The 23,851-nt window shown below is 28.5% G+C and overlaps 7 protein-coding genes across 7 annotated transcripts; 3 read left to right on the forward strand and 4 right to left on the reverse strand.

The window, feature by feature from the left end:
- Positions 1-257: 257 nt before the first annotated feature.
- AAR2 (U5 snRNP complex subunit AAR2) lies at positions 258-1,349 on the reverse strand (the record flags this gene model as incomplete). Its single annotated transcript, XM_004180037.1, has 1 exon — positions 258-1,349. The coding sequence occupies one exon, from the start codon at positions 1,347-1,349 to the stop codon at positions 258-260; it is 1,092 nt and encodes a 363-aa protein (XP_004180085.1).
- Positions 1,350-1,747: 398 nt separating this feature from the next.
- UBC6 (E2 ubiquitin-conjugating protein UBC6) lies at positions 1,748-2,518 on the reverse strand (the record flags this gene model as incomplete). The annotated part of the gene is made up of 1 exon (XM_004180038.1): positions 1,748-2,518. The coding sequence occupies one exon, from the start codon at positions 2,516-2,518 to the stop codon at positions 1,748-1,750; it is 771 nt and encodes a 256-aa protein (XP_004180086.1).
- Positions 2,519-3,419: 901 nt separating this feature from the next.
- Positions 3,420-4,376, forward strand: PRS2 (ribose phosphate diphosphokinase subunit PRS2; the record flags this gene model as incomplete). Its single annotated transcript, XM_004180039.1, has 1 exon — positions 3,420-4,376. One exon carries the CDS (start codon positions 3,420-3,422, stop codon positions 4,374-4,376), a length of 957 nt encoding a protein of 318 aa, XP_004180087.1.
- A 400-nt stretch (positions 4,377-4,776) lies between these two features.
- Positions 4,777-8,292, reverse strand: TBLA0D00620 (uncharacterized protein; the record flags this gene model as incomplete). Its single annotated transcript, XM_004180040.1, has 1 exon — positions 4,777-8,292. The coding sequence occupies one exon, from the start codon at positions 8,290-8,292 to the stop codon at positions 4,777-4,779; it is 3,516 nt and encodes a 1,171-aa protein (XP_004180088.1).
- Positions 8,293-9,721: 1,429 nt separating this feature from the next.
- On the reverse strand, positions 9,722-12,955 carry SEF1 (Sef1p; the record flags this gene model as incomplete). Its single annotated transcript, XM_004180041.1, has 1 exon — positions 9,722-12,955. The coding sequence occupies one exon, from the start codon at positions 12,953-12,955 to the stop codon at positions 9,722-9,724; it is 3,234 nt and encodes a 1,077-aa protein (XP_004180089.1).
- A 1,008-nt stretch (positions 12,956-13,963) lies between these two features.
- On the forward strand, positions 13,964-17,392 carry KIP1 (Kip1p; the record flags this gene model as incomplete). Its single annotated transcript, XM_004180042.1, has 1 exon — positions 13,964-17,392. The coding sequence occupies one exon, from the start codon at positions 13,964-13,966 to the stop codon at positions 17,390-17,392; it is 3,429 nt and encodes a 1,142-aa protein (XP_004180090.1).
- Positions 17,393-17,909: 517 nt separating this feature from the next.
- Positions 17,910-22,616, forward strand: RKR1 (ubiquitin-protein ligase RKR1; the record flags this gene model as incomplete). The annotated part of the gene is made up of 1 exon (XM_004180043.1): positions 17,910-22,616. The coding sequence occupies one exon, from the start codon at positions 17,910-17,912 to the stop codon at positions 22,614-22,616; it is 4,707 nt and encodes a 1,568-aa protein (XP_004180091.1).
- Positions 22,617-23,851: the final 1,235 nt, after the last annotated feature.

The following is a 23,851-nucleotide window of genomic DNA, read 5'->3' on the forward strand; positions in this document are numbered from 1 at the left end:
TGTAGGGTAAAACTTGAAACATAATAAACTTAGATAGAGATTATCCTGGAACTGAATAATTGCCGCCCTTTTATACCTTCCTGTCCCTACATTTGCCACCACCCCTTGTTCGGGTTATTGGCTATTTGTTTCTGGGGCATATATGGGGTACATTGTTGAACCTTCCAGAATATTCCAGAAGCAAAAAGACATGGAGTTTCCAAGTCCGGTATCCGTCGGAGTTACCTTAATGGGTATAATTCACGTGCATTTAGAAGCTACCAGAAGCGGTATGTCACGTGCCCTGCAATTGCTGGCGCGTCGCTGTCAGAATTGCTGTCGTTAAATTCACTGTCACTAAAATTGCCGTCACTCAAATTGCCGTCGTTCAAATTGCTGTCATCCTGAACAAATATTTGTCGATGATAAAGACTATTCAATATTTTTGGGAAAGACTTTGTATTATCTCCAAATACTTCTCTCCATAATCTTTCTTCGATGAAACTGGCCACACATTCTTCGGACAAACTTTCAAGTTGATGTGATATTAATTCGTCTATTTGGATCTTGATAGATATATTCTTCTCGTCTTTGAAAAAAGTTTCACTTTGGCAAATCAGTTTGATAAGTAATTGCCAATGTTCTGCACTTCCAAAATTTCCAATATAATTCATATTCGCATATGCAATTTTCATTTGATTAATGATTTCTTGTATGGAATGTTGTTCGATTACCTGTTGTAAATAATTACTGGTATCATAATAATCAATCATCTCATACCCCTTTCTAATTGCCATAGCACTTTTGAACTGAATATCAATATAATCTAAATAGTGCTGTTCGTTCCTATCCAGTTCACTGCCTCTTGCAGAAATAATTTTATTCAATTGTGACGTTTCCTTTAAAGTACACATACTTTGGTCCACATATATATAACCTTCAGAACCATTTCCATGATCTTTATTTGTTTTAATAGCATTACAAAGATACTTCCATTCAAGTTGGTCGATTTTATTAGAAGCATCATTTACCATATACATGAAATATTCTTGGATCTTGTTCGCATACAAATCTTGGCGGCTTTCTCTTTTTGGTATATACATTCCTGATGCTCGGTCATATATAAAATAAATTTGGTTTTGAAGAAGTAATCTATTATTGATCCAATAACCATATCTTATAGACTCTGTATCTTTATTATCTTGGAAATATAACAAATTGATTTTATTTGGAATATTTTTAACCCCATAACATTCTGTTGCATTGGATTTAATGTCAAATGCATTATTATTAAAACAAATGGTTGTATTCTTTTGAATATTAATGATGGGTATAGTCCAATAATTGTAACTACTATTAGTATGATTCATTCTTATATTCAAAAAATAATTGCATTTTTAATTTAATATCTTTGAATAACGTGCTCATAACACATATTGTCCTTATTAATATTTCTTTGAATTAATGTTTCATTTGTTATTTTTCTTTTTTTTTGTCAGTTTTCGCATCTGTTCCGAATTGTGTATTTATAAAAAAGGAAAATCTATATTTATTTAATTATATTTAACTTATATATATATAGATATATATATATTCATATATTTGAGGTATCAATTCGTTATGTGAGTGTATATGACTGTAAACTAGTGTTTGTTTTGTTTTGTTTTGCTTTTTTTTCATTTTTTTATTTTATTTATTTTTTTTCCGTTGGCTTTATCTTATGTACTTCAGCAAATTAATCATACAATTCTAGTCATTATGCTGGTATTCATTTCATAGATATTCCTAAAAACAATAATAAGACAGCCGCCACTATGTACAATTTGTTATTACTAAATAAGTTGCCACCTGCTCTATTACTTTCCTCTATCAATCTAGCATTAGCTGCATTAGCACGTATCCTATCTTCAGGATCTTGAATGTCCTTCAAATCTATTACTTTTTCTTGAGCAGCTCTTACTAAACTGTCAATACTATTATTTTTCATTTTGGATGATTCGTCAATAGAATTAGAATCTGAACCTTGCATTTTCCTATGTCTTGCTAATTCGATCTCATTACTTTCCACAATATCTGGGAATACCATTCTGAATCTAGCGCTTTGATAAGTGTTCCAATCCATAGATTTCTTAGCATATATTCTCTTTTGTTGATCACTTGTACTTACACTCCCAGTAGTATCTTCATTCCCAGTCATAAAACTTAAAAGACCATTTAAAATAGTAGCTACACTCCAGCCAGGATTCCAAGTATCAGGATGGTAATCACTCATCGAAAGACATAATCTCGTATTCTCCTTAAATCTGCCATTGGGTGTAATCATTCGAATAGCGGGTGGCTTATAGGGATAATCCGATGGGAACGTTAAAGTACCATGATATTGACCCCCATCATAGGGAGTATCTTGTGGTCCAATAATAATATAATGCCATTCCAAAATATTGGATTCATTTGGCCTAGCAGTAATGTATGGAGGTGGAGTTTCCACCATCATTTTATATTCTTTTGTTAATCTTTTATGTGCTTGTTTGGTAGCCATAATTATAATATTATTATTTTAATTATATTCTTCAAATATACTTTACTCTAATGGTGACAGCCCTGCAGGTTAAGAAATTACAGCATATAAGTAAGCTCTTATTTTCTTATTTTTAACTTAAAAGGTAGATTGTATTTTTTGGTATTTCATAAATCACCATATAAATTCTAAGCTAGTTCTGTGTTACTTTACTTTAGACAATACCGAGAAGAAAAAAGAAAAGCCCAGTAAACAGTTCTAAAAAACAGCCGCAGTAACTTTCTAAAAAGTCACATGCTACGTACAAAGTGATAAATGTAGAAAAAGATAACTTCAAAAAGAAAGAATAGTAATTGATTTTAACGTTTATATATCACTGTACTACATAAAATTATTCAAGTATTTATTTATATTTTTTTTCTAGGGTCCTGCATTTTCCTTCTCCAATAGCTCACCACTGGAGGAGAGTTAACAATAATTCAATTCCTCCATCCCTGATATTGGATAAATTTGTTATTTTTTTGTCAAAATAAATCTTAATAATTGATAATAAATATAATATAGTTATTCACAAGCAGCATTCTAGTAGCTTGTCGAACGTTTTTCTTACTACTATTTCCTATAGTAACTCCGAGTAAATCTTTATCCAGTTCTGAAATTGAAATGCCCTTTTTGGAACTGAAAATTTCTCGGGTGATGAGCTAGTCGTGAAAATACTTGAAAAATTATTCATCGATTTAAATTAAATATATATGTATACTTTCTATAGAAAGACAATAAAGTCTCGCAAAGGTATAAGGTTAACAAGTTTATGAATATTTTCAATAGATATAGCCACATTTATTAATTTAAGTTATATTTTTTACCTACTTAGTACCTAACAAATAAATATCTCGGCATCATGGAACAAAATACAGGCGATATGTCTGCTAATAATATTAAATTATTAGCAGGTAATGCTCATCCAGAATTAGCACTTTTAATCTCTAAGAATTTATCCATCCCATTATCTAAAATTGGTGTTTATCAATATTCTAATAAAGAAACCTCTGTAACAATTGGTGAAAGTATAAGAGATGAAGACGTTTACATTATTCAAACAGGAATAGGTGAACAAGAGATTAATGATTTTTTAATGGAACTGCTAATCTTAATCCATGCTTGTAAAACTGCTTCTGTGAGAAGAATTACTGCTGTTTTACCAAACTTCCCATATGCAAGACAGGATAAAAAGGATAAATCTCGTGCGGCTATTACAGCTAAATTGATTGCCAATTTATTACAAACAGCCGGTTGTGATCATATTATAACAATGGATTTACACGCTTCTCAAATCCAAGGTTTTTTTAGAATCCCCGTCGATAATTTATATGCTGAACCAAGTGTGTTGAATTATATAAAGACAAAGACAGATATTAATAATGCTATTTTAGTTTCTCCTGATGCAGGTGGTGCAAAGAGAGTTGCATCATTAGCTGATAAATTAGATTTGAATTTTGCTTTGATTCACAAAGAAAGACAAAAGGCAAATGAAGTCTCTAGAATGGTTTTGGTGGGTGACGTTAAAGGCAAATCTTGTCTATTAATAGATGATATGGCTGATACATGTGGTACTTTGGTAAAAGCTTGTGATACTTTATTAGATAATGGTGCAAAAGAAGTTATTGCTATTGTTACTCATGGTATTTTTTCAGGCAACGCAAGAGAAAAATTACAAAATAGTAGATTATCAAGAATTGTCTGTACAAATACAGTCCCAGTTGATATCGATTTACCTATTGTTGATCAAATTGATATTAGTCCAACTTTAGCTGAAGCTATTAGAAGATTACATAACGGGGAATCTGTTTCATATTTATTTACTAACGCTCCTGTGTAAGCCAATTTTGTCAACTATTATATAATTATATATATCCGAATTATTTGCATTTTTTTTTTATTATGACAATATCTAGACGTACTTTCACTTTGTAACTATAAATAAATCATTCATTGTTTGAATACAAATATTGATGGATGCATAAGCATACCAGTGTGTATAATGTTTACTACTTACTCGCCTTCGCAATGTTTTTTATAACAAACTTTGCCATGTAGTAAAAGCAAATAGTATCTTCAAGAAGGAAAATGTCTCAATATTTTACGAGGTATATTATAATATATAGAGATGACTATATATATATTCTATGCATGTTAACTAAACACCACATAAGCCAAGAAAGTCAATATTGTATGCAGTCTTAAATGATCAAAAAAATAATGATGTATAATTTGATAAATCATTTAGATTTTTTGTAAAAGCTCAATAATCTAGATTTTCTCTTAGTTTGCTTAACGTTAGGATTTGGACTATTGGATGCATTATTAGAGGTTAACGCAGTACCACCATTACCGTTAACCATCAGTATCTTTTCATCAACATCATCACTTGAACTATGGACGCTTGCAACTGATTTTTTCTTTAAGCGTTCTCTCATATGTTTATCGACTGTAACTAGGTGTCTGATATTATCATCAATTCTCTTCTTAGTTTCTTCTTTGAATTGCTTTTCTTCCTCTTCGGATGAATTTAGAGGAGTGCATTCTTTATAAAATAAAACGTATGCAGTTGTTAAATCTTTCGAATCACCTTTACACCTTAACACAGTTTCTTCACTAATAGTTTCAACCGTTTCATCATCCATCAATAACCAACCAAATTTATCATTTTTACAAATAGCAACATAATGGCCATGCTGTGGACCACCACCCATATGAACGACAATACCATTTAATTCATATCTCTTATTAATATTTGGATTAAAACTAGAAGATACGTCTAAATATAAGGGATAATTAACTTTATTGAATAATTTAATATTGCAATTTTGCTCTTCAGAGTATTTGAATCTTTTCAAATGTAATGATAAAGTCTTCGGAAGTTGTTTTAATCCCACTATTCTTTCCGCCTCTTGTAAACCACCACATTCATCACAATAAAATTTATTTGAACCATTTAACATTTCTCTTTGATGGTAACTTTTTAATTCAGTTTGAATATTTGTCTCAGTATCATCCTTAACTTCAATTGGAAAATCCAAAAATGGTTCTTCACGTGAAGTTACATTATCACAAGTTAAACATCTGGTTTTATTGATCAATGTACCTCTAAATAAATCTGAAATAAAATCGGACATTCGTGGTAAGTTGTTATCCTCTTCTTGTTGGTTATTTGATGTGTGAGATTGAGTCAAAGTATTATGAGTATCAGTGTTAGGGTTATTTGCAATAGTCTTTTTTAAATTTTCTTCATTAATACATTTTATCATGTAATCACTTAATTCATTTAATAGAAAGTTTAAAAATTCATGTGCATCTTGATGCATTCTTGAATTGAAGAGAATGTTATCCCTTTTAAGAATTTCCACAAATTCTACAGGAGAAACAATACCGGTTAAATAATGATTTTCAGTGATACATTCAAATATATCTTTCAACCCATTATATAAGTTTGACTTACCTGATTCATTCAACAAATGATCAATGTTTAGTACAGGCCCTCTAATCAATGCAGTTTTCTTTCTTGATTCACTTGGTAATCTTTCATCATGATCCCAATTATAAATAGATGATGATGTTTGTGTTGAAATAGTTTTACTGATGGTAGAATTTATGGTAGTACCTGTATATTGTGCGGAACCGTTGTTTTCTTTCTGCATATTACCATTGTTTTCCGTGTTACTAATAATTGTAGAGTTTGTATTATCAGCTATAACTGCATTAGGAGGAGCAGTAAGTATAACTGGTGTATTATTGTGGGAATCATGGAACAATTTTTTATCGGCTCTACCAACAATAACATGTCCTCTCTTTGTTGCTGTTTCAGTAATAATAGTATCTGCAGTTAATAAAACTTGTGTGCTAGCTGTACTAGGATGATCTTTCGAATTAGAGGTTGAAGCATCATTTTGATTCTTATGACTATCAGTGCTATTACTATTACTATTATTGTTAGCATTATTTTTTTTATCAAAACTTGCCTCGGTAAATATTCTTGGGGTCTTCCCCTTCATTTCATTTTTTCTATGTCTATTAAATATTTGAGTGTTATTATTATTACTATTATTATTATGGCTGGAATTCATGTTTTCATTTGTTGATATTGGTCTTGGTGGAAACTGTAATATATTAGTACGTAAATTAGTCATGTTATACAAACATTGCAATACAGAATTACAATAGCAAGTATTACCAAAATTCTCATAGCCAAATACTTTATTTGAACCATCACCAAATGGGATTAAAGGATTTGTCCTTGGTTGTAATGCTGAATGGTTATGATCAATTGTTGTAATAGTGGGAATTATTGAAGCTGATCTTTCGGTATTTATCATTGAAGGAGTATTTATTTGAGCCGATTCAATATTAGAAGAGTGAAAGGGATTTGTGCTTGCTTTGGGTGATGAATGGTATGCTGAAGTTTGAATTAGAGGTACTGTATGTTGCACATTTAGTTCAGGCCTAATAAACTTCGTTTGTTGAGTAGTAGTAATTTTAGAATTAGGACTTTCGAATTTCGTTGTAGGAGTAATTGATGTTTGGGAATAGGATCTTTGTTTATTTTGAAAATCATGAGCCTCTACATCAGGTTGCTTTTGAGGTGTAATAATTGGATTTTGGTAACCATTTTGAGCTGGCCTAATTGGTTCCATAGGATTTTCTTTGGGAATATTTTTGTTATCTGTAGTCTGGTGAAGAGTATATGGCTCTATAGCTGTAGAAGAAAGGGTTTGGGTAATAGTAGCTGCTTGAGAATGACTATTTAAATTAACACCATTAGATTTGCTCAAACTATCAGTATGGGCCTTATTAAAACCAGTATTGGTGTTATTTAAGTTATCTCCAACATTATTCCAGCTGAATTCGTTAACTTTACTATTTAAACTTACTTCATTAACCTTATCATTTAAACTTACTTCATTAACCTTATCATTTAAACTTAATTCATTAACCTTATCATTTAAACTTAATTCATTAACTTTATTATTTAAACTTGCAGCGGCATTAACTTTATCATTTAAACTTACTTCATTAACTTTATTGTTCAATTGGATATTTTTAGCATCAACAACACCATCATCGTCATCAGTATATTTATGATTTATATGCGGATAAACCGTATTTGATATCTTGTTATTAATATCCGAATAATCTATGTAATTAGATTTTGTTGGAGTAGATTTATCAATTGCAGTATCGTCATTAACATTTAAATAAGAATTATCAGTTATATCAATACTATTATTCATGTTACTGTTGTTTATGTTATTACCAATACTATGAGAATACCGTTTATTAAAATGGTCATTTAATGACGAATCAAAAGGAGACAATCGTGGTGATTCGATAGACACTTGAGTAGGCAAGTTATTTTGAGCATTAACATTATTTCTATTTAACTGTTGTGAATTATTTTTCATTGCATGATTAGAGTTATATTGATGTAACATTTGTTCATGAAGTCTTGCTTTTTCTTCTATAGTTGACGTATTCATTGGCTTTTCACTATATGAATGGATTGATTCCATTGATTGGTTTAAAGAATTTGATTTTTTGAATTTTTGACTATCAATACTCAAATACGGTCTTCCCCTAGAAGTAGTTTCATTTGAATTGCCATTATTTGTCGAAGTTGTTGTAATTGTATTTGTTGAAGTAGTGCTGTTATATGAAGGTTTATTATAGTTAGATGAGGCATTTTCCTCCTTGTTTTTCTTTTTACTAGACCCACTAATAGTCAGCCATCTTTTTATCATTTTTATAATGAATGTTCCTTAACTTCCTAATTTTTTTTTCTATATTTTTAAATCAATCCAACACAAATTAATGATTCAAAAGATTTATTAACTGTTGGTTTATTTTTATATTGATGGCCCTGTAGTTGTGAGTTGAGGATATCCTATAATCATAAACTGATGAGTATTCAATTGCCAATTAATATAACAAAGAATTTAAAATAAATGGTGAATTTTTTATTTTTAAACCTCGGAGTGTTCCCTTTGTCTATTAAACGAAATTGTTGAAAAGAAATAAAGATACGCAAAATGTGGAGTATTAAATTCGTTTATATTTAATAAATAATTCAAAAAAAAAAATTATTAAGAAAATATAAAATATAAAAAAAGAAAGAAAGGTTTTTACAAGAGTTTGATGAAAGTTAAAAATAAAGTTTTTCTTCTTGTTAAACGAAAAGGATATCGAATAATTATATAATAAAAATTAAGTACTATTTGTGCAATATTTAATTGTGGAATTCTTTAACTGATAATAGGTGCCTTTTTCTTTCTTCCATTTCCATTGCTCAATGATGATAAATTTCATCGACCTAGACCCGAAAGGATCTTTGAAGAATCCCCTTTTCTAGTTGTATTCGGGAAACAGCCGGAGCAGTCGTGGCAAATGATTATGACGTATTGAAAGTGATACTAATACTAGTGAAGTATTTACGTATGAATAAATGCATATTTTTGTTATATAAAGCATGATTTCAGTGGCTGACGATTATTAAATAATGTTTAGAAGTATCGAAGAGTATTAAATAGTGTTTAAATAGCATTAAATGGTCGTTTAAATAGCGTTAAATGGTCGTTTAAATAGCGTTGAATAGTCGTTTAAATATTGTAGTTTATAGATAATAAATACAGGAGTTTCATAAATAAAAAATATTGATACATAACAAAAAAGTGTAGTAAATTAAAGACTAAAGATAGTCATAAGAATGGAATGATATTTCAAATAAACTTCAGTCGATAGGTAATAAATAAATAGATAATAAATCAACAAAAACAATAACAAAATATATGACATAAGGAAATGTAATTAAAAAAATATAACATGAAAAAAAAATGAAAAACAAAATAATAAACTTTAAAACATTGGATATCGTTACATGTAAATAGGAAGAATGGAGAATATTATTATTAATAATACATGGCATATGAGTATTAAAAAAAAAGATGTTGATCGTTTTTAATAGTATTGCATTAGCAATGACAATAAGAATAGGAACAAAAAAAGTAATCGTTATGTTAGTAATGTCTTTGTTGTTATTGTTTTTTTATTTTTTTTTTGATTTTGTTTTTGTAATTTTTTTTTTAGTAACATTAGTAAAAGAATAAATAATAAATTATAAATAAAAAAAGATAAAAAGGCAAAACAATAGAATGAGTCAATAATAAGACAAGATTAAAATTCTGGATTCATATCTACGTCAAAATAGCCCAAGAAATCATCACTATTAAACCCAGCTTCAATCCAACCTGCACTTTGTTGTTGGAAGAAAATATCCAATTCTGAAGGGTTATTCATGTTTGAAGTGATGATGTTAGAATCATTATTTGGATTTGGATCAGTTGGAGGATTTGAATCAGATTGAGGATTTGGATTGGTAGAATTGTTTAACAACGGATTGGATGAATTTAATAGATTTGATTCTAAGGAAGGAGGATTATTTATGATGATTGTAGGATTACTCATAATATTACTTGGATGGGTATTACTTGAATATTCAGGTATTGAAAGAGAGTCATAATAATTTGAATTTGAATTTGAATTTGAACTTTCGCTTGCACTTATTGTATTGGGGTTTGCGTTAGTATTTGTATTTAAATTTGTGTTGTTGTTTGAATTTGCATTTGTGATTGCATCAGTGGTAGTTATCATTGAATTATTATTATTCTTGTTGTTGTTGTTAAATTGAGGATTTGAGTTTGTATGGGTTAAATTAATATGAGAAGACGATTGTAATTTTATATTATTTAAAAGAGAATTTGGAGTAGTTGGATCATAAGATTTTGGATTGAAGAAATTTAAATTGTTTAGATTGTTATGAAGATTATGTAAATTATTCCCCTTGTTCACTCTATTATTATTTTGAAATTGGTTTTGATTTATTGATTGATAATTATGGATGCCACCATAACCATTGTTATTCTTGTTGTTACTGTTATTATTGTTATGATGTGAATTTGAATTGGAGTTCCCATGATTATTTGCAAATAGAGATTTATTTTTATTTTTATATCTCGGAGGGTATGAACTAATGGTTAATGGAGAATCATTTTTCATATGATGATTATGAATACCATGAATATTTTGATTATGAGAAGTATAAGAGACTTGATTGTTCAACAGTGTAGATGCATTAAAGGGATGTAAATTGTCCAAATCTGTGGAATGTAAAATTGGTGATACATTATTATATAATGGTTCTGTTGCCACAGTTGGTGATTTTATATTTGTTAATGAATTTGATTGAGAAAATGGATTCAAATTATTATGATCATTTAAATTGATTGCTGTTTGTAAAGATATATCGTTGTTGTTGATTGAATTTGAAGTATTTGCAGAAAGTAAATATAAATTTTTATCAATACTGCCTGTTTCATCCAACATTGACAGTGGTATACCATTAATCATTTTAATTTGTTTATAATCTGGATCTATATTTTTTTCCAAGATAACTGGTGGGAAAGATTCTAATGGTTTTGAAATAGTACTATGTACTGGGGTAGTTGTATCATAATTCAATTCTCTTTCAATCTTATCTAGAGCCAATTTTGTAGGGATCAATTTTGTTATAGTGGTACCATTGGGAGAAGTTGTTGTCACATTTTCGAAATTCTCCTTTGTAATTTGATTATACAGAGGTAATGGAAATAATTTTTTAGAATTTAATAAATTTTCAGTATCTGAATTTTGATTTGAATTTGTTGAATTTTTTTCTGATTTCTTCAAATTCTGTCTTCTTCTTGCCTCATGAATACACCAAACTAAATCATAGAAGAGAGACCCAGTAAGATGTGATCTCATCTTTGATATTATGAATTTATTATTTTCCAAGAAAATTTCTGGAAAAGTTATTAAGACAAAATTCAATTTTTCTAATAAACTTGCAGTACGAGAAATATCATTTTCAATTAATTTTTTCCAATCATTTAATTGATTACGATATAATCTATGGATAGTCACTATTGATTGTCTAATAGAATTGAAATATTTGGTTGATAAATATGGGGAGAATTGTAATTTGAAAAGAATCATGGAAGCATATGAAGCAGATTGCCTGATATAGATTGGCAATTCAATAAGAGGGTATGATTTGATCAAGTTTGTTAAATTCGTTACTATCTCTGTGGAAGAATGATATGCTATAAGAATGAATTTTGATTGTAAGTTTAAAGAAGTTTCAGGTAGAAATGCAAACCCACAAATGATTAATTTTGTATAAGAGGAATAAATTTTCACGATTAAGTGAGATTGATCTTGGAAAGATTCGCAAAGAGTATCGAATTCATCTAAGGCTCCTTTTAAGATGAGATCTCTCTTTTGATAAAGTAACAGGCCATCTGGAACATCTTTATTTTGACCTAATCTCTTAAATAATTTCAACTGGAATTTGGCCAACTCTAGCAAACAATTGAATCTTTTCCCATTTATATCATCTTGATCATCACAAGATTTTGTATCTTGTAAGATCAAATAATCTAAATCTACAGAAGGAGGAAGGCCCAAGATACTTGACCAAAGTAAATCTTGGAAAAAAATTGATTTCCAGGTGATTGATCTCCAATATTCAGGGTTTTTCAATTTTACTTGAGAACGAGAAAATTCCGATATAAATTGACCACCTCTATGAAGACCCAATTGTAAAGATAATGTTCTTGATAAACTTACATAACGATATGAAGAATCATCAAGAATCTTTTGGTTTGGCAAGGGCCAGTTTGCTAGGATAAGTAACGCCTGGGAGATATGAGTAGAACGAGGTGTACGTAGCCAACAGATCTTGTTGATGAGAAGTCTTACAAGACCAGAAAGTTTTAAATAATTTGTAGCGTTACCTGAATGAAGAGATGCTACTAGTATTATGGACCAGAAAAGTAGTTTAGATTGTAGGTATAATTGTACTGGGTTGTGGACTGGTTCTAATATGGGGAGGAAAGGTAAAAACCGAGAATTAAAGATGGAAAGAAGTTCTGAAGCTGCTGTAAAACCTATTTGGAAATCGTTTATCTTAAAGATGGCAGACGCACATGCAGCCTCCGCATTTGTAGCTGTAGTTGTACTATTAGATTTAGAATCTGAATCTGGATTATAATGTAGAAGTTGTGTGATAACGCCAGCACTATCCAAAAGATCGGTCTTTGCCTTCAAAGCTCTTTTCAAATGATCAATCTCATCCTTCAACGACTTCAACTGTGAACCCTTTTTAGGTTTGAAGTTGGGATCGATATTACATTTAAGATTAAGCTTGGCGCAACGGGTACAAGGCTGGGGTTGTTTCTGGAGCGCATTACAACGAATCTTCTGTTGACGACAGTGAGTGCACGAAGTGACAGGTCTATGGTTAGTCGCTGCAGGCAGTGCATCGTCGTGAGGTGTATGCAGCGCGGCGTGAGGTGCTGGGGGGACTGCCATGATGTGGCGTGATGGGCGTGGGAGCGAGAGCTGGGGGGGTACAGATAAGACTGTAATCTTTCTTAATTTTTAATATTTTTTTTCTTAAAATAAAAAGCTGTTTAGATGATTTAGAGTGTATTTTATAATTCTTGATAATAGTTTAATTAGTTAAAATTAATCTAATCTCAGTTGGATGACTTGGCTTACTTGGCCTTCTTAGCTTTTACTTAGCAAACGGGTTTAAACTAATCCATCTTCTCAACAAAGCGGGCGGAAACTGCCGAAGTCAAAGCGCGAAGCAAAACTTGAACAGAGAACCTAAACAAGAAACAAGCGAGGACACGTGGCGTAACACGTGATGAGGTAGCGCCGCACGATTCATGGCGTGGTGCCCTTAGTCAGCGGGATCGGCACCACCTTTTTGTAGAGCACGGGGTACGGGTGGAGAACGGTGGTGTGGGGTCGGGTGAGGAGTGGTGGACAGATGGAGGTGCACGGGTGGTATATGTCCGGATGTGGGCACGCATTCAAGAGGTTATTCATTACGATATGTATAAATGGAGATCTACAAGGATCGTTAACATTATACAATTTTCATATGCCCATTATCTGTACATGATTGTTAGAGTTGAGATTTACTGTTTTTTTTGCAAGAGTTTATAGTGTTTGAGGGTTAAGGTTGGGTCCGTTATAAGTAGAATATTGATTATACAATTGTTAAAATACCAGTCCGTGTAATATTAATTACATATCACTAATAATAGTATATCTATATTAATGAATCTAAGATTCTTAAATTTTTACTTTTTCTTTTCTTTTTTTCCTTATTTTTTTCTTATTTTTTTCTTATTTTTTTCTTATTTTTTTCCTTTTTACGGCTATTTTTCTGTGTTTCCGGGTAATGACTAACAACGCGTTAATGTTTAATAAATATATATCGTCAATCCATTTATAGTATTCATAATATCATATTAGATATTAAATATAAATAAAGAAAAAAAAATTAGAAAAAAGCATCATACAAGAATGAAAACAATCACACATAATTCAAATATTAAAGTGTATGTTCGATGCAGGTCTCGTAATCAAAAAGAAATTGATGAAAAAAGTTCCGTGGTTGTGTCCACTTTAGGTCAAAATGGTAATCAAATCATCATCTCAAATTCCACAAATAAAAATAAATACATCTTCGATAATGTCTTTGGTGTAGAATCAGATCAAGAATCGATTTTTAATTCAGTGGCGTATAATTATATTCAAGAGATGATTGACGGTTATAATTGTACGCTTTTCGCTTATGGTCAAACAGGTACAGGTAAGACTTACACCATGTCTGGAGATTTAAATATAATTGGTGATTTGAATTCAACTAAGAATATTCTTTTAGGTGAGCATGCAGGTATTATTCCAAGAGTTCTCGTGCAGTTGTTTACCTCATTGGAAGATTCAATTTCTAATCAAAAAAACACTTCGGTGAAAGGTTACACTGTTAAGATCTCCTTTTTGGAACTCTACAATGAAAGACTCAAGGACTTATTATCCGCAGATGCAGATTTACCTCCAAATTCTGGTTCGTCATCAGCCAATGATCCTTCTGTGTCTTCTAACATTAAGATTTTTGATAATAAAGACTCCTCCGATTCTTCTATCATAGTTAAAGGTATGCAAGAAATTTTCATTAAAAATGCTATGGAAGGTTTAAATTTATTAATGAAAGGTTCTTTACAGAGAAAAGTGAAATCAACAAAATTAAATGATCTTTCATCAAGGTCACACACAATCTTTACCATAACAACAAATATCATCAAATTAGATAATCAAACAAATAAAGAATATATTAAAATTGGGAAATTGAACCTGGTAGATCTTGCGGGCTCTGAAAATATTACCAAATCGGGGCTTAAGAGATCTCAAGAAACAGGTTTAATTAATAAATCTCTATTAACCTTGGGTCGTGTCATTAATGCATTATCAGATAAAACTAATAATACTCATGGTTCCAATAATGATAATAATAATAGTAGTAGTAGTAGTAGCATTTCAAATTCTCATCATAGTCATATACCTTATAGAGAATCAAAATTGACTCGTCTTTTACAAGATTCATTGGGTGGGATGACCAAGACTTGTATTATAGCCACAATCTCTCCTGCAAAGACTTGTTTAGATGAAACTATAAGTACATTGGAATATGCCACTAGAGCCATGTCTATTAAAAATAATCCTAAAATTAATAAATCCCAAAATCCTTCCAATTTCATAAATGATTATATCAATCAAATAGATCGTTTGAAATTAGAATTACAAACTTCCACTGATAAAATTGGTGGGATTTTTATCCCATTAGAAAAATTAAACTATTATAAAAGTAATGAAATTTTAATTGAAGAGCAAAATGCAAAGATTAATAATATGACAAATCAAATTGCTAAATTTAAAAAAAAATTTGTGGAACAAATTCAAATTAATAAACAATTAAATACTGATATGAAAAAATCTCAATGGGAAAAAAATCAATTATTAACCATTAAATTAAAATTAATTATTTTGATTGTCAACTTTAAACAAAATATTTTCCAATATTTAAATAATATTGAAAATTTTGATCAAAATAAAAATAATATAATTAAAAATTTAAATGATGAAAAAAATTCTTTATTTGATAATTCCATTGAAATTTTTAATCAATTTATCTCAATCCATTCAAATTTAATTTCTAATAAAGAAAATTTATTACAAATAGACAATTCTTTAATTAAATTTAATAATAATTTCAAATCAGTCTCGAAATCTTTATTTGATGAATTAATAAAAATGTTAATCACATTCTCTTCAACAACAAAGGATTCGATTTTAAATATTCAAATTTCAAATTTTAATGATATTATTGACAATTTCCAAAAAAATTATTATTCAATTTCTCATGATCATTTTGATAACGTAAAATCTAATTTCCAAATTAATCTTTCTAATCTTGATCAATCTTTAAAAAAATATTTAATTGATCAATCTTCAAAATTAAATAAAATAATTTCCATGAATATAACAAATTTAAAATCTTATAACGAAAAAATCTTTAATAAAATTGTCATGGATTCAAATGAAATAATAAATAAATCTTTAAACAATTTCAATTCAGAAAAAAATTCCATTATTGAAAATCAATTGATAGAGATTAAAAATTTGAAAGAAATTATTTTATCGAAAAATGATGAATTAATTAATTCTAAAATTATTATCAATAATTTAACTTCTTTTATTAAAAATGAAATTTCATCAAAACGTAATCAATTGATTAATCATTTAAAGGATTCATTGGATGATTTTCAAAGACAAAATGAATTATTAGATGATTCCATATTAGAAAATTCTATTCAATCAATAACAAAATCACAAACAATTTATCAAGATCACCTTATGGATTCCATCGATAACTTATATAATTCAAATATTAATTCAATTGACAGATTGGATAATCATTTCGATGATCAAAATATTCAATTACGGAAAAAAATTTTAAATCATATTGATTCCATGGAAAGCTTAGTAATAAAAAATTTTGATTATAATGAATTCATAAAACCAACAAGGGATTTATATGAAGAACTCGATCATTCAAAATTTAATAACAATTTCAATTCAATATCAACTATGCTTTTGGATAATATTAATAATACCAAAAATTCCATGGATCAGAATATAGATGACTTAAAATTAAAGATTAATGAAAAAGTTATACAAGATTCATCTTCCATGGATATCTCATTAAATAACATAGAAACTTTCAAAGATTTTACTCTTAATTATTTTAAGACTCAAAACGAGCAAATATCAAAGACTCAATCAGAAATCATTTTTGCAACAAGTAACATGATTAATAGAGTAGTATCAAGTTTAAATGAATCGATAACCGATTCAAATACTTTGAAAATAGATTTGCCAAATTTACAAAAAAATTCTGAAGTTAATAAATTGCCCACTTTTGAGTATCCAAAAGATTTAATTACATTTGATGACCAAAAACATAACATATTAGATGATCAAATTCCAATATTAGATAATCAAAATATAAAAATGGAAAATCAAGATTCAATGATGGCTTCCAAGTTGTCTCCCTCTAGAGAAAATTTACCACCAAATATAAATCCAACTACTCCAGTACCAATCCCTGACCAACCATTGCCAAGAGTGTTAATACCAAAATCCTTAAATTCATCCTTTAAAGGTAAATCTCCTATTTATACAAATGATAAATCATTAATTGCTAAATATAAAAGCTCAAACACCACAGAACTAAATAATAGAGAATCTTCTAGCAATAATTTGAAAAGAAGATTTACTGCTGATCCAGTTACTCTACTGAATAATCAAATAAAATCAAAAGAATTTAATAGACTGCACAAACCTTTAGATCGATCTTCAAAGAGAGCTCGCTCGTATTCTCATGATATATGATATAATAACGCCATTTTCCCACTTAATTTACATGAAAATTAATTACTTGATAGACCTAGCATTCGCATGACTTCCCTATTTCAAACGATATCTTTTTATACATTTATATATTCCCTCCTTTTCCTTTTCATTTTTCTCCTTATTTGTAATTTTTAATAGTGATTTTATTTTGCATTCTTCTTTCTACACAACACTCTTCTCTAGTTATAATTTTCATAGCTTCTCGTCGGCTAATGGGAAAGTATAATTGTTCATTCTAATTGCATTTGTAAAAATTTCAGATGTAATATATCTCGCCTCGCAATTGAAAAAAACCTTCAAAATTTCCAATTATAGGTTATTTTACAATTTATTTATATATATAATTATATTTCTAACTACTGAGGACTGAATATTACTTTGAGAAGCTATTTCTTTGGTACCATACCTGTTGCTTTATTTGTATTTTGTAATCGTAAAAATATTTTAATATTTTACTGCTTTTTCTTTTTACAAATACCGCAAATAATAGAAGAAAATGTCCTTTGGTGGCACCAATACTTTCCAACAATTTTCAACTGATTTTGGCTTGGGTCATAATGGTGTCAAAATTTCATTAAGTTATTTTGATGGTAACCCAGAACCATCTTTAATGAATGCACTAAAAAGTAATCAATTGAAATTGATCTTCAAATCTCTATTGAAGAGAGATGAAACAACTAAAGAAAAGGCTCTAGCAGAATTAACTCCATTGATTAAGGAATCTAATTTAGATCTCTTCAATGATGATATTTTCCCCTTATGTTGGTCTCAAATTTATTCAAAATTAATTATTTGTGATTCAAAAAATATTAGAATCAATTCACATAAAATTACACTTTTATTAATTGACTTGTTAAAAAAGCACGTTTCAAAATATTTAAAAGATTTTATCCCATTTGTTTTATTAGGAAGTTGTGATTCAGATAATTTAGTATCCTCCACAACAGCACAATCTTTATTCGTCTGTTTTAATAAAGATGGAAAAAAAGGTAAAACTTTATGGATTGTCTTTTATGAGCAAATATTGCAACTAATCAAGGATATCATTATACTTCAGAACACAGTAACTATATCTGATGAATCTCATACTTCCAAAGAAAATGCAGAACTAAGATATAACAGATTATTACTAAATTCCATCTCCATGTTGATGCAATTGTTACAAAAGATTGATATTAAGACAATTGATAATAAAATAGCATCGAATCTATTAAAAGAAATATTAACAGAAGAATCATTTTGGAAATTATTTTCTTTAAAAAACTCAAGCTCATATAAGACCTCTGAAAATTTGTTAAAGTTAATTGTAATCCTATATAAAACAGATTATTTATTTGAAAATAAATCTATTTTAAAATTATTTTCAAGGACTTTATTAAAATCTTTATCTCAAATCAGTTCAAAAAACATTAGTAACTTATCTTTTCTTTTACCTAATATTCTTTCAGTTTTAACAATATTAAATTCTTATAAGAATGGTAGATTTTGGAGTTATGATAAGACTTCTAAAGAAAAGTTATTATCATTTTTAACAGTATCCTGTAAAAACCCCTACTTGGGCTTGTTTAATGGTATGTTTGCATTATATGAAACCACCTCAACTTTAAATGTTTTGGATTATTCTACTGAATGGAATCCTCTATGGCAAAATGCTATTAAAGCTTTAAACGATAGGCCATTTTTAGGGCGTTTTGGTGCACAACTATACTATGAACTATGGAGTAATTATTTCAAATTTTTAAAGTATAATAATACTTCAATTGATGATGAGTTGAAACTCAAACTAGAAAACGATATAATAGCAACATTGCATGCTAAAATAGATTTACAGGAATTGCATGATTTGAGTATAATCATTGCTGAAAATATAGATCCAAATTTTGTTACAACTAAATTAGAAGATGAATTGAAAATCATCATGTCATCATCTGATTCCAAAGAAACAAAATTTTTAAAAAATCTCACATTTTTGTTGATAAATTGTAATAATAATGAAAACCCTGTTAAGAACTTTTTGGAAAACTTGATTAATATCTTAACAAACTCTGACTTAAAGAGTAACCAAATTCAACTGGAAATTCTAAATATTTATTCATATTTCTTTGAATCAAAATTACAATTTATTGGAGATAATTTACAAAAATTCATAGATGAAATTCCAATATTGGTTGAGGAAATCAGCATAGAAGTTTACAGCAAAATTCTTCTCAAATATTCCAAATCTCAATATGCATCTGATAATAATACATTTATCAATTCGTTAAATGATTTTATAACTGCTTCAACCTCTTTAGGTATTCCATCTTCTAAATTAATCCCATTTTTAAACTCATTTTCTTCAGATATTTTAAAGTTACTTAAAGAAGAAAGTGATTCATCAGTTATTGAACTTGTCGATAATTGGATAAGTACATATAGATTTGAAGACAATGGTGCAATTTTGCATGGTAACCTATTTGATGAACAAATTATTGCAAAATTATACAAGAATGCAGAATCTAATAATACCACTGAGTTATTAAGTATTAATTTATCATCGTTAAAACTACCTTTGCAAAAATATTTGATTGATAATACAGCAATCTTGGAAAACAGTCTTTTCCAGGTGTCGCCAGATGTCACTGACAGTCTATTTAAACTATGTCATCCACATTTGAAAGTTGATACTCCACTAGCTAAGAAACTTGCAAAAATCATCCTTAATAATATAATAAATTCTGACGACGAAGAAAATTTTAAGTTATCATTAAAATATTCAGTAGAATTGATTAATCAAAATATTGAAATCTTAGAAGAATTTTTACCATCAAATGTGGAAGAATTATTCAATAGGTATGTTCCTATTATTGATGATAAGGTATCTCTAGTTAATAGTTTTGAATTGAATACATATTTGGTAAACGGTAAAGAAGGTAGTTGGAATTTGTTAGATGTTAAGAAAGTTTTAAAACTTGGTATTTTTGTCGATTCTATTTTAATTCAATTGCCAGATTTTTTAACGGATGAAATTGCTGTATTCTTGACTGTTTGTAGCCAAGTAAGTGACGATTTTAACTGTATATCTTCCGTTCCTGAAGAGGCCCTATCTGATTTTAATTTTACACTATTTAAATCGAATGAATATTCATTCGATTTTCAAAGTATTACCACTAAGTTATTAGGTTTAGATGGTCCAAGTGGTGATAATTTTACACTAGATGTTTTATTTGATGATGATACTAGGCAGAGCAATACTTATTTTTTCTACAAGTCACGCATCTTATACAAGATTTTACAAAATGAGTCTGATAATATATCAGCTATATATCTACAAGAATTATTACCCTCTATCGAAAAATACATTGCCAAAACCATTAGAGGGAAAGCATCTACTGAATATGAGTATAGAAATGCTTTCTTACTTTTAATTTGTTTAGATAAAATTATTGATGATGATAAATTAACCAGGCTAAGAACATTAATGGCTTCAGAATTGATTGGTACTAAAGGTGAAGAACTGGCTGATAGGACTTATAAAACTATAATCTTGTTAAACAATCTATTGGGGGTATCTTCGAATAAAGAATTTATAGCTATTACTCCACAAAGATTAATAATGATTGTTAAAAATATTAATCAATGGATGGATAGTGATATTGCTTTTGAACCAGAATTTATTCGTGCTCGTTTGGCGTTGTTAAACTTTTTGACCTCATTATTAAAGATGCCTAGTACCATAGATACGTGTCCTTCAGTGATAGAGCCTAGTGCAAGGTTACTTGCAGATTCTATTACGATGTGTCAATTGGATGATACCCCTTGTTATTTATCATTACGTCTACAATCTTTAAAACTTTATCAAGAGGTAATTAAATATGAGTCAATTTTTGTTGAAAATGAATACTATAATGAAATTAATGATGGTTTACTTGAATTACCTTTTATAAATTTCTCTGATGAATGTAATAACCAAATTTCAGCTATATTTTATCGCACATTGAATCAAACCTTGACAAAAAATAATCTTAATTTGGAATCTCAATATGATAAATTACTTACAATGATTGTAAGTGGAAATAATCTACATATTAATAAAATAAGATTGACCGTAAGTTTGTTGCGAGATATTATTCAAAAGAAACAACAAACTACGGTTATTGAATTCGAGTTTAGAACCAAAGAAACTACTGGAACTGAAATCGAAGAAAAGGAAATGAAAGCTTCTTCACCAATTGATGAAGCATTTAAATTGCCAGAAACTTTAGTTAAACTTCTTTCTACAGAGGTCCCTCAGGACTATTTGGAATATGAAAATGAAATTTCATTTATTAAATATTTATGGTATTGGAAATTAATCTTGTGTTTTTTCAAAGATATTTCTTACAATTTACGTCAAAATTATCTTGACCAACTAAAGAATGATGAAGATTTAATTAGTAAGATGTTATCGTTTTGTGCCGATCAAATTGATTTACAAGATAAAGAATTTTGGGATCAAGTTACTTCAGATGAATTAACAAATTATAGTATCTCGGATACTGAATTTTCTCCATATAAGGAAGAAATTCAATTTGAGTGTAAGAAATTATTGGGAAATATTATGTATGAATTATTTATCAATGTGGGTTCCATGTCAAGTTCGTGGTGGCTTAATATTAAAGATAAATCTTTACAGAATAAAGTGGAAAAATTTGTTATTCAATTTATTTCACCTATTTTAATTGGTAATGAATTAGATGATCTTAATAATAAAATGGATAGATTAATTTCTGCAAATGATTCTCTAAAAATTAAAATTAATAAAATAACACAAGAAGTTAAGGCTAGTTATTTAATTGATGAGCAAAAATTAGAAATTAGTTTCAAATTACCAATCAATTACCCATTAACAAACATTGAAGCAATTGGTATTTCAAGAGTTGGTATTAGTGAACAAAAATGGAAACAATGGATTATGTCCACCCAAAGAGTCATCACTGGTATGAATGGTTCTGTTATTGATTGTCTTGAATTATTTACTAAGAATGTTCGCTTACAATTTTCTGGGTTTGAAGAATGTGCAATATGTTATTCTATTTTACATGCTGTTGATAGGAAATTACCATCAAAGACATGTCCTACATGTAATAATAAATACCATGGTGCATGTTTATACAAATGGTTTAGATCATCTGGTAATAATACTTGTCCAATGTGTCGTAGTGAAATTCCATTCCGTAGATAATTGTAATAATAATCTATGTATTGCTTTGTACTTTTTCGTTTTAATGATCGTAATTTAATTTCAGCTTTTTCTTCTCCAACTGTTAGATTTATATTATACCCTTAAAGTTTTACAATTGGAGATGTATTTTTTTATTTTTTTTACCCGGCTTCAGAAAATAATATTTTTTTATCTATAAAAGTAGATTTGAAAAAATAATTCATCTTACAAATTACAGGTTTTTTTCTTTTTTTTTGTATTTCAAAGTCAGTATCGATTGATTTTCTGCCAAATATCTACTTTTTGATCGAATAATGATTTGCAATTTATTTTTTAATGGATTTGTTATTTAAACATTACTTGTGTGGATGGTTATTTTCTTTTTTGTTTGAAATTGTTATGTGTATAAGAGATATAGATTGGTGTACAAATTAAATGTAAAGCGTCAAGAAATATAGTGTATGCGATTTGATTAATTTGGAGAATATTGATATAAGACTTTGGTTGTTTTTAATTTTTTTTTTTTTTATTTTTTCTCCATTTGCTCGACTTAATTTTAAATTTTTGAGTTTTTCAATTATTTTTAATCATATAATGGGTTTAATTAATAATATATCAAATTATAAATTTTTTTAAGATGTTTCGCCTCCATATTAGTCTTACTTAAATTAAATTTGATTTTAATTTTCAAGATGGGAAGGAACGAAAATGAGAAGGTGAAATTAGAAACGATAAAATGATTGTATTGTTCAAATATTTTTCTGAAGTTTTTATGTCATGTATACTATGTTTTGTTTTATTTTTGTTGTATATTTTGTTTTATGTCAATTGTATGTTGTGGCAGATTTGAATATTGAATGGAAATAGTTTATTTATCTTTTAATGGATAAATCGGTTTGGAATGAATTTCAATTGGATTATTATTTGATTAAAAAAGTGTGATTTTGGAGTTACAAGTTTATCATAGAATTATATCCCAATTAATCGCTCTTCTATTTGATTAGTAATAGCTGGAGTTTCATACCTGGGAGAAATTTTTTTTTTTAATTTTTTTTTTTAATTTTTATTTTATTATCTTGAAATGTAAATAGCTTAGTAGAATTAATTAAAATACAAAAAAAGTACAGGTTAGAATAGCAAAACGAAAATGAAAATATATATATATATATAAATGAGTTACAAAAAAAAAATTCTAATGTAATAAGTAAATGTAATGTGAAATGAAGTGTAAATGTACATAGTTTTGTATTTTTTTT

This window comes from Henningerozyma blattae, chromosome 4 (assembly GCF_000315915.1).
Source record: "Henningerozyma blattae CBS 6284 chromosome 4, complete genome".
In the NCBI taxonomy this organism is placed as follows: Eukaryota; Fungi; Ascomycota; class Saccharomycetes; order Saccharomycetales; family Saccharomycetaceae; genus Henningerozyma; species Henningerozyma blattae.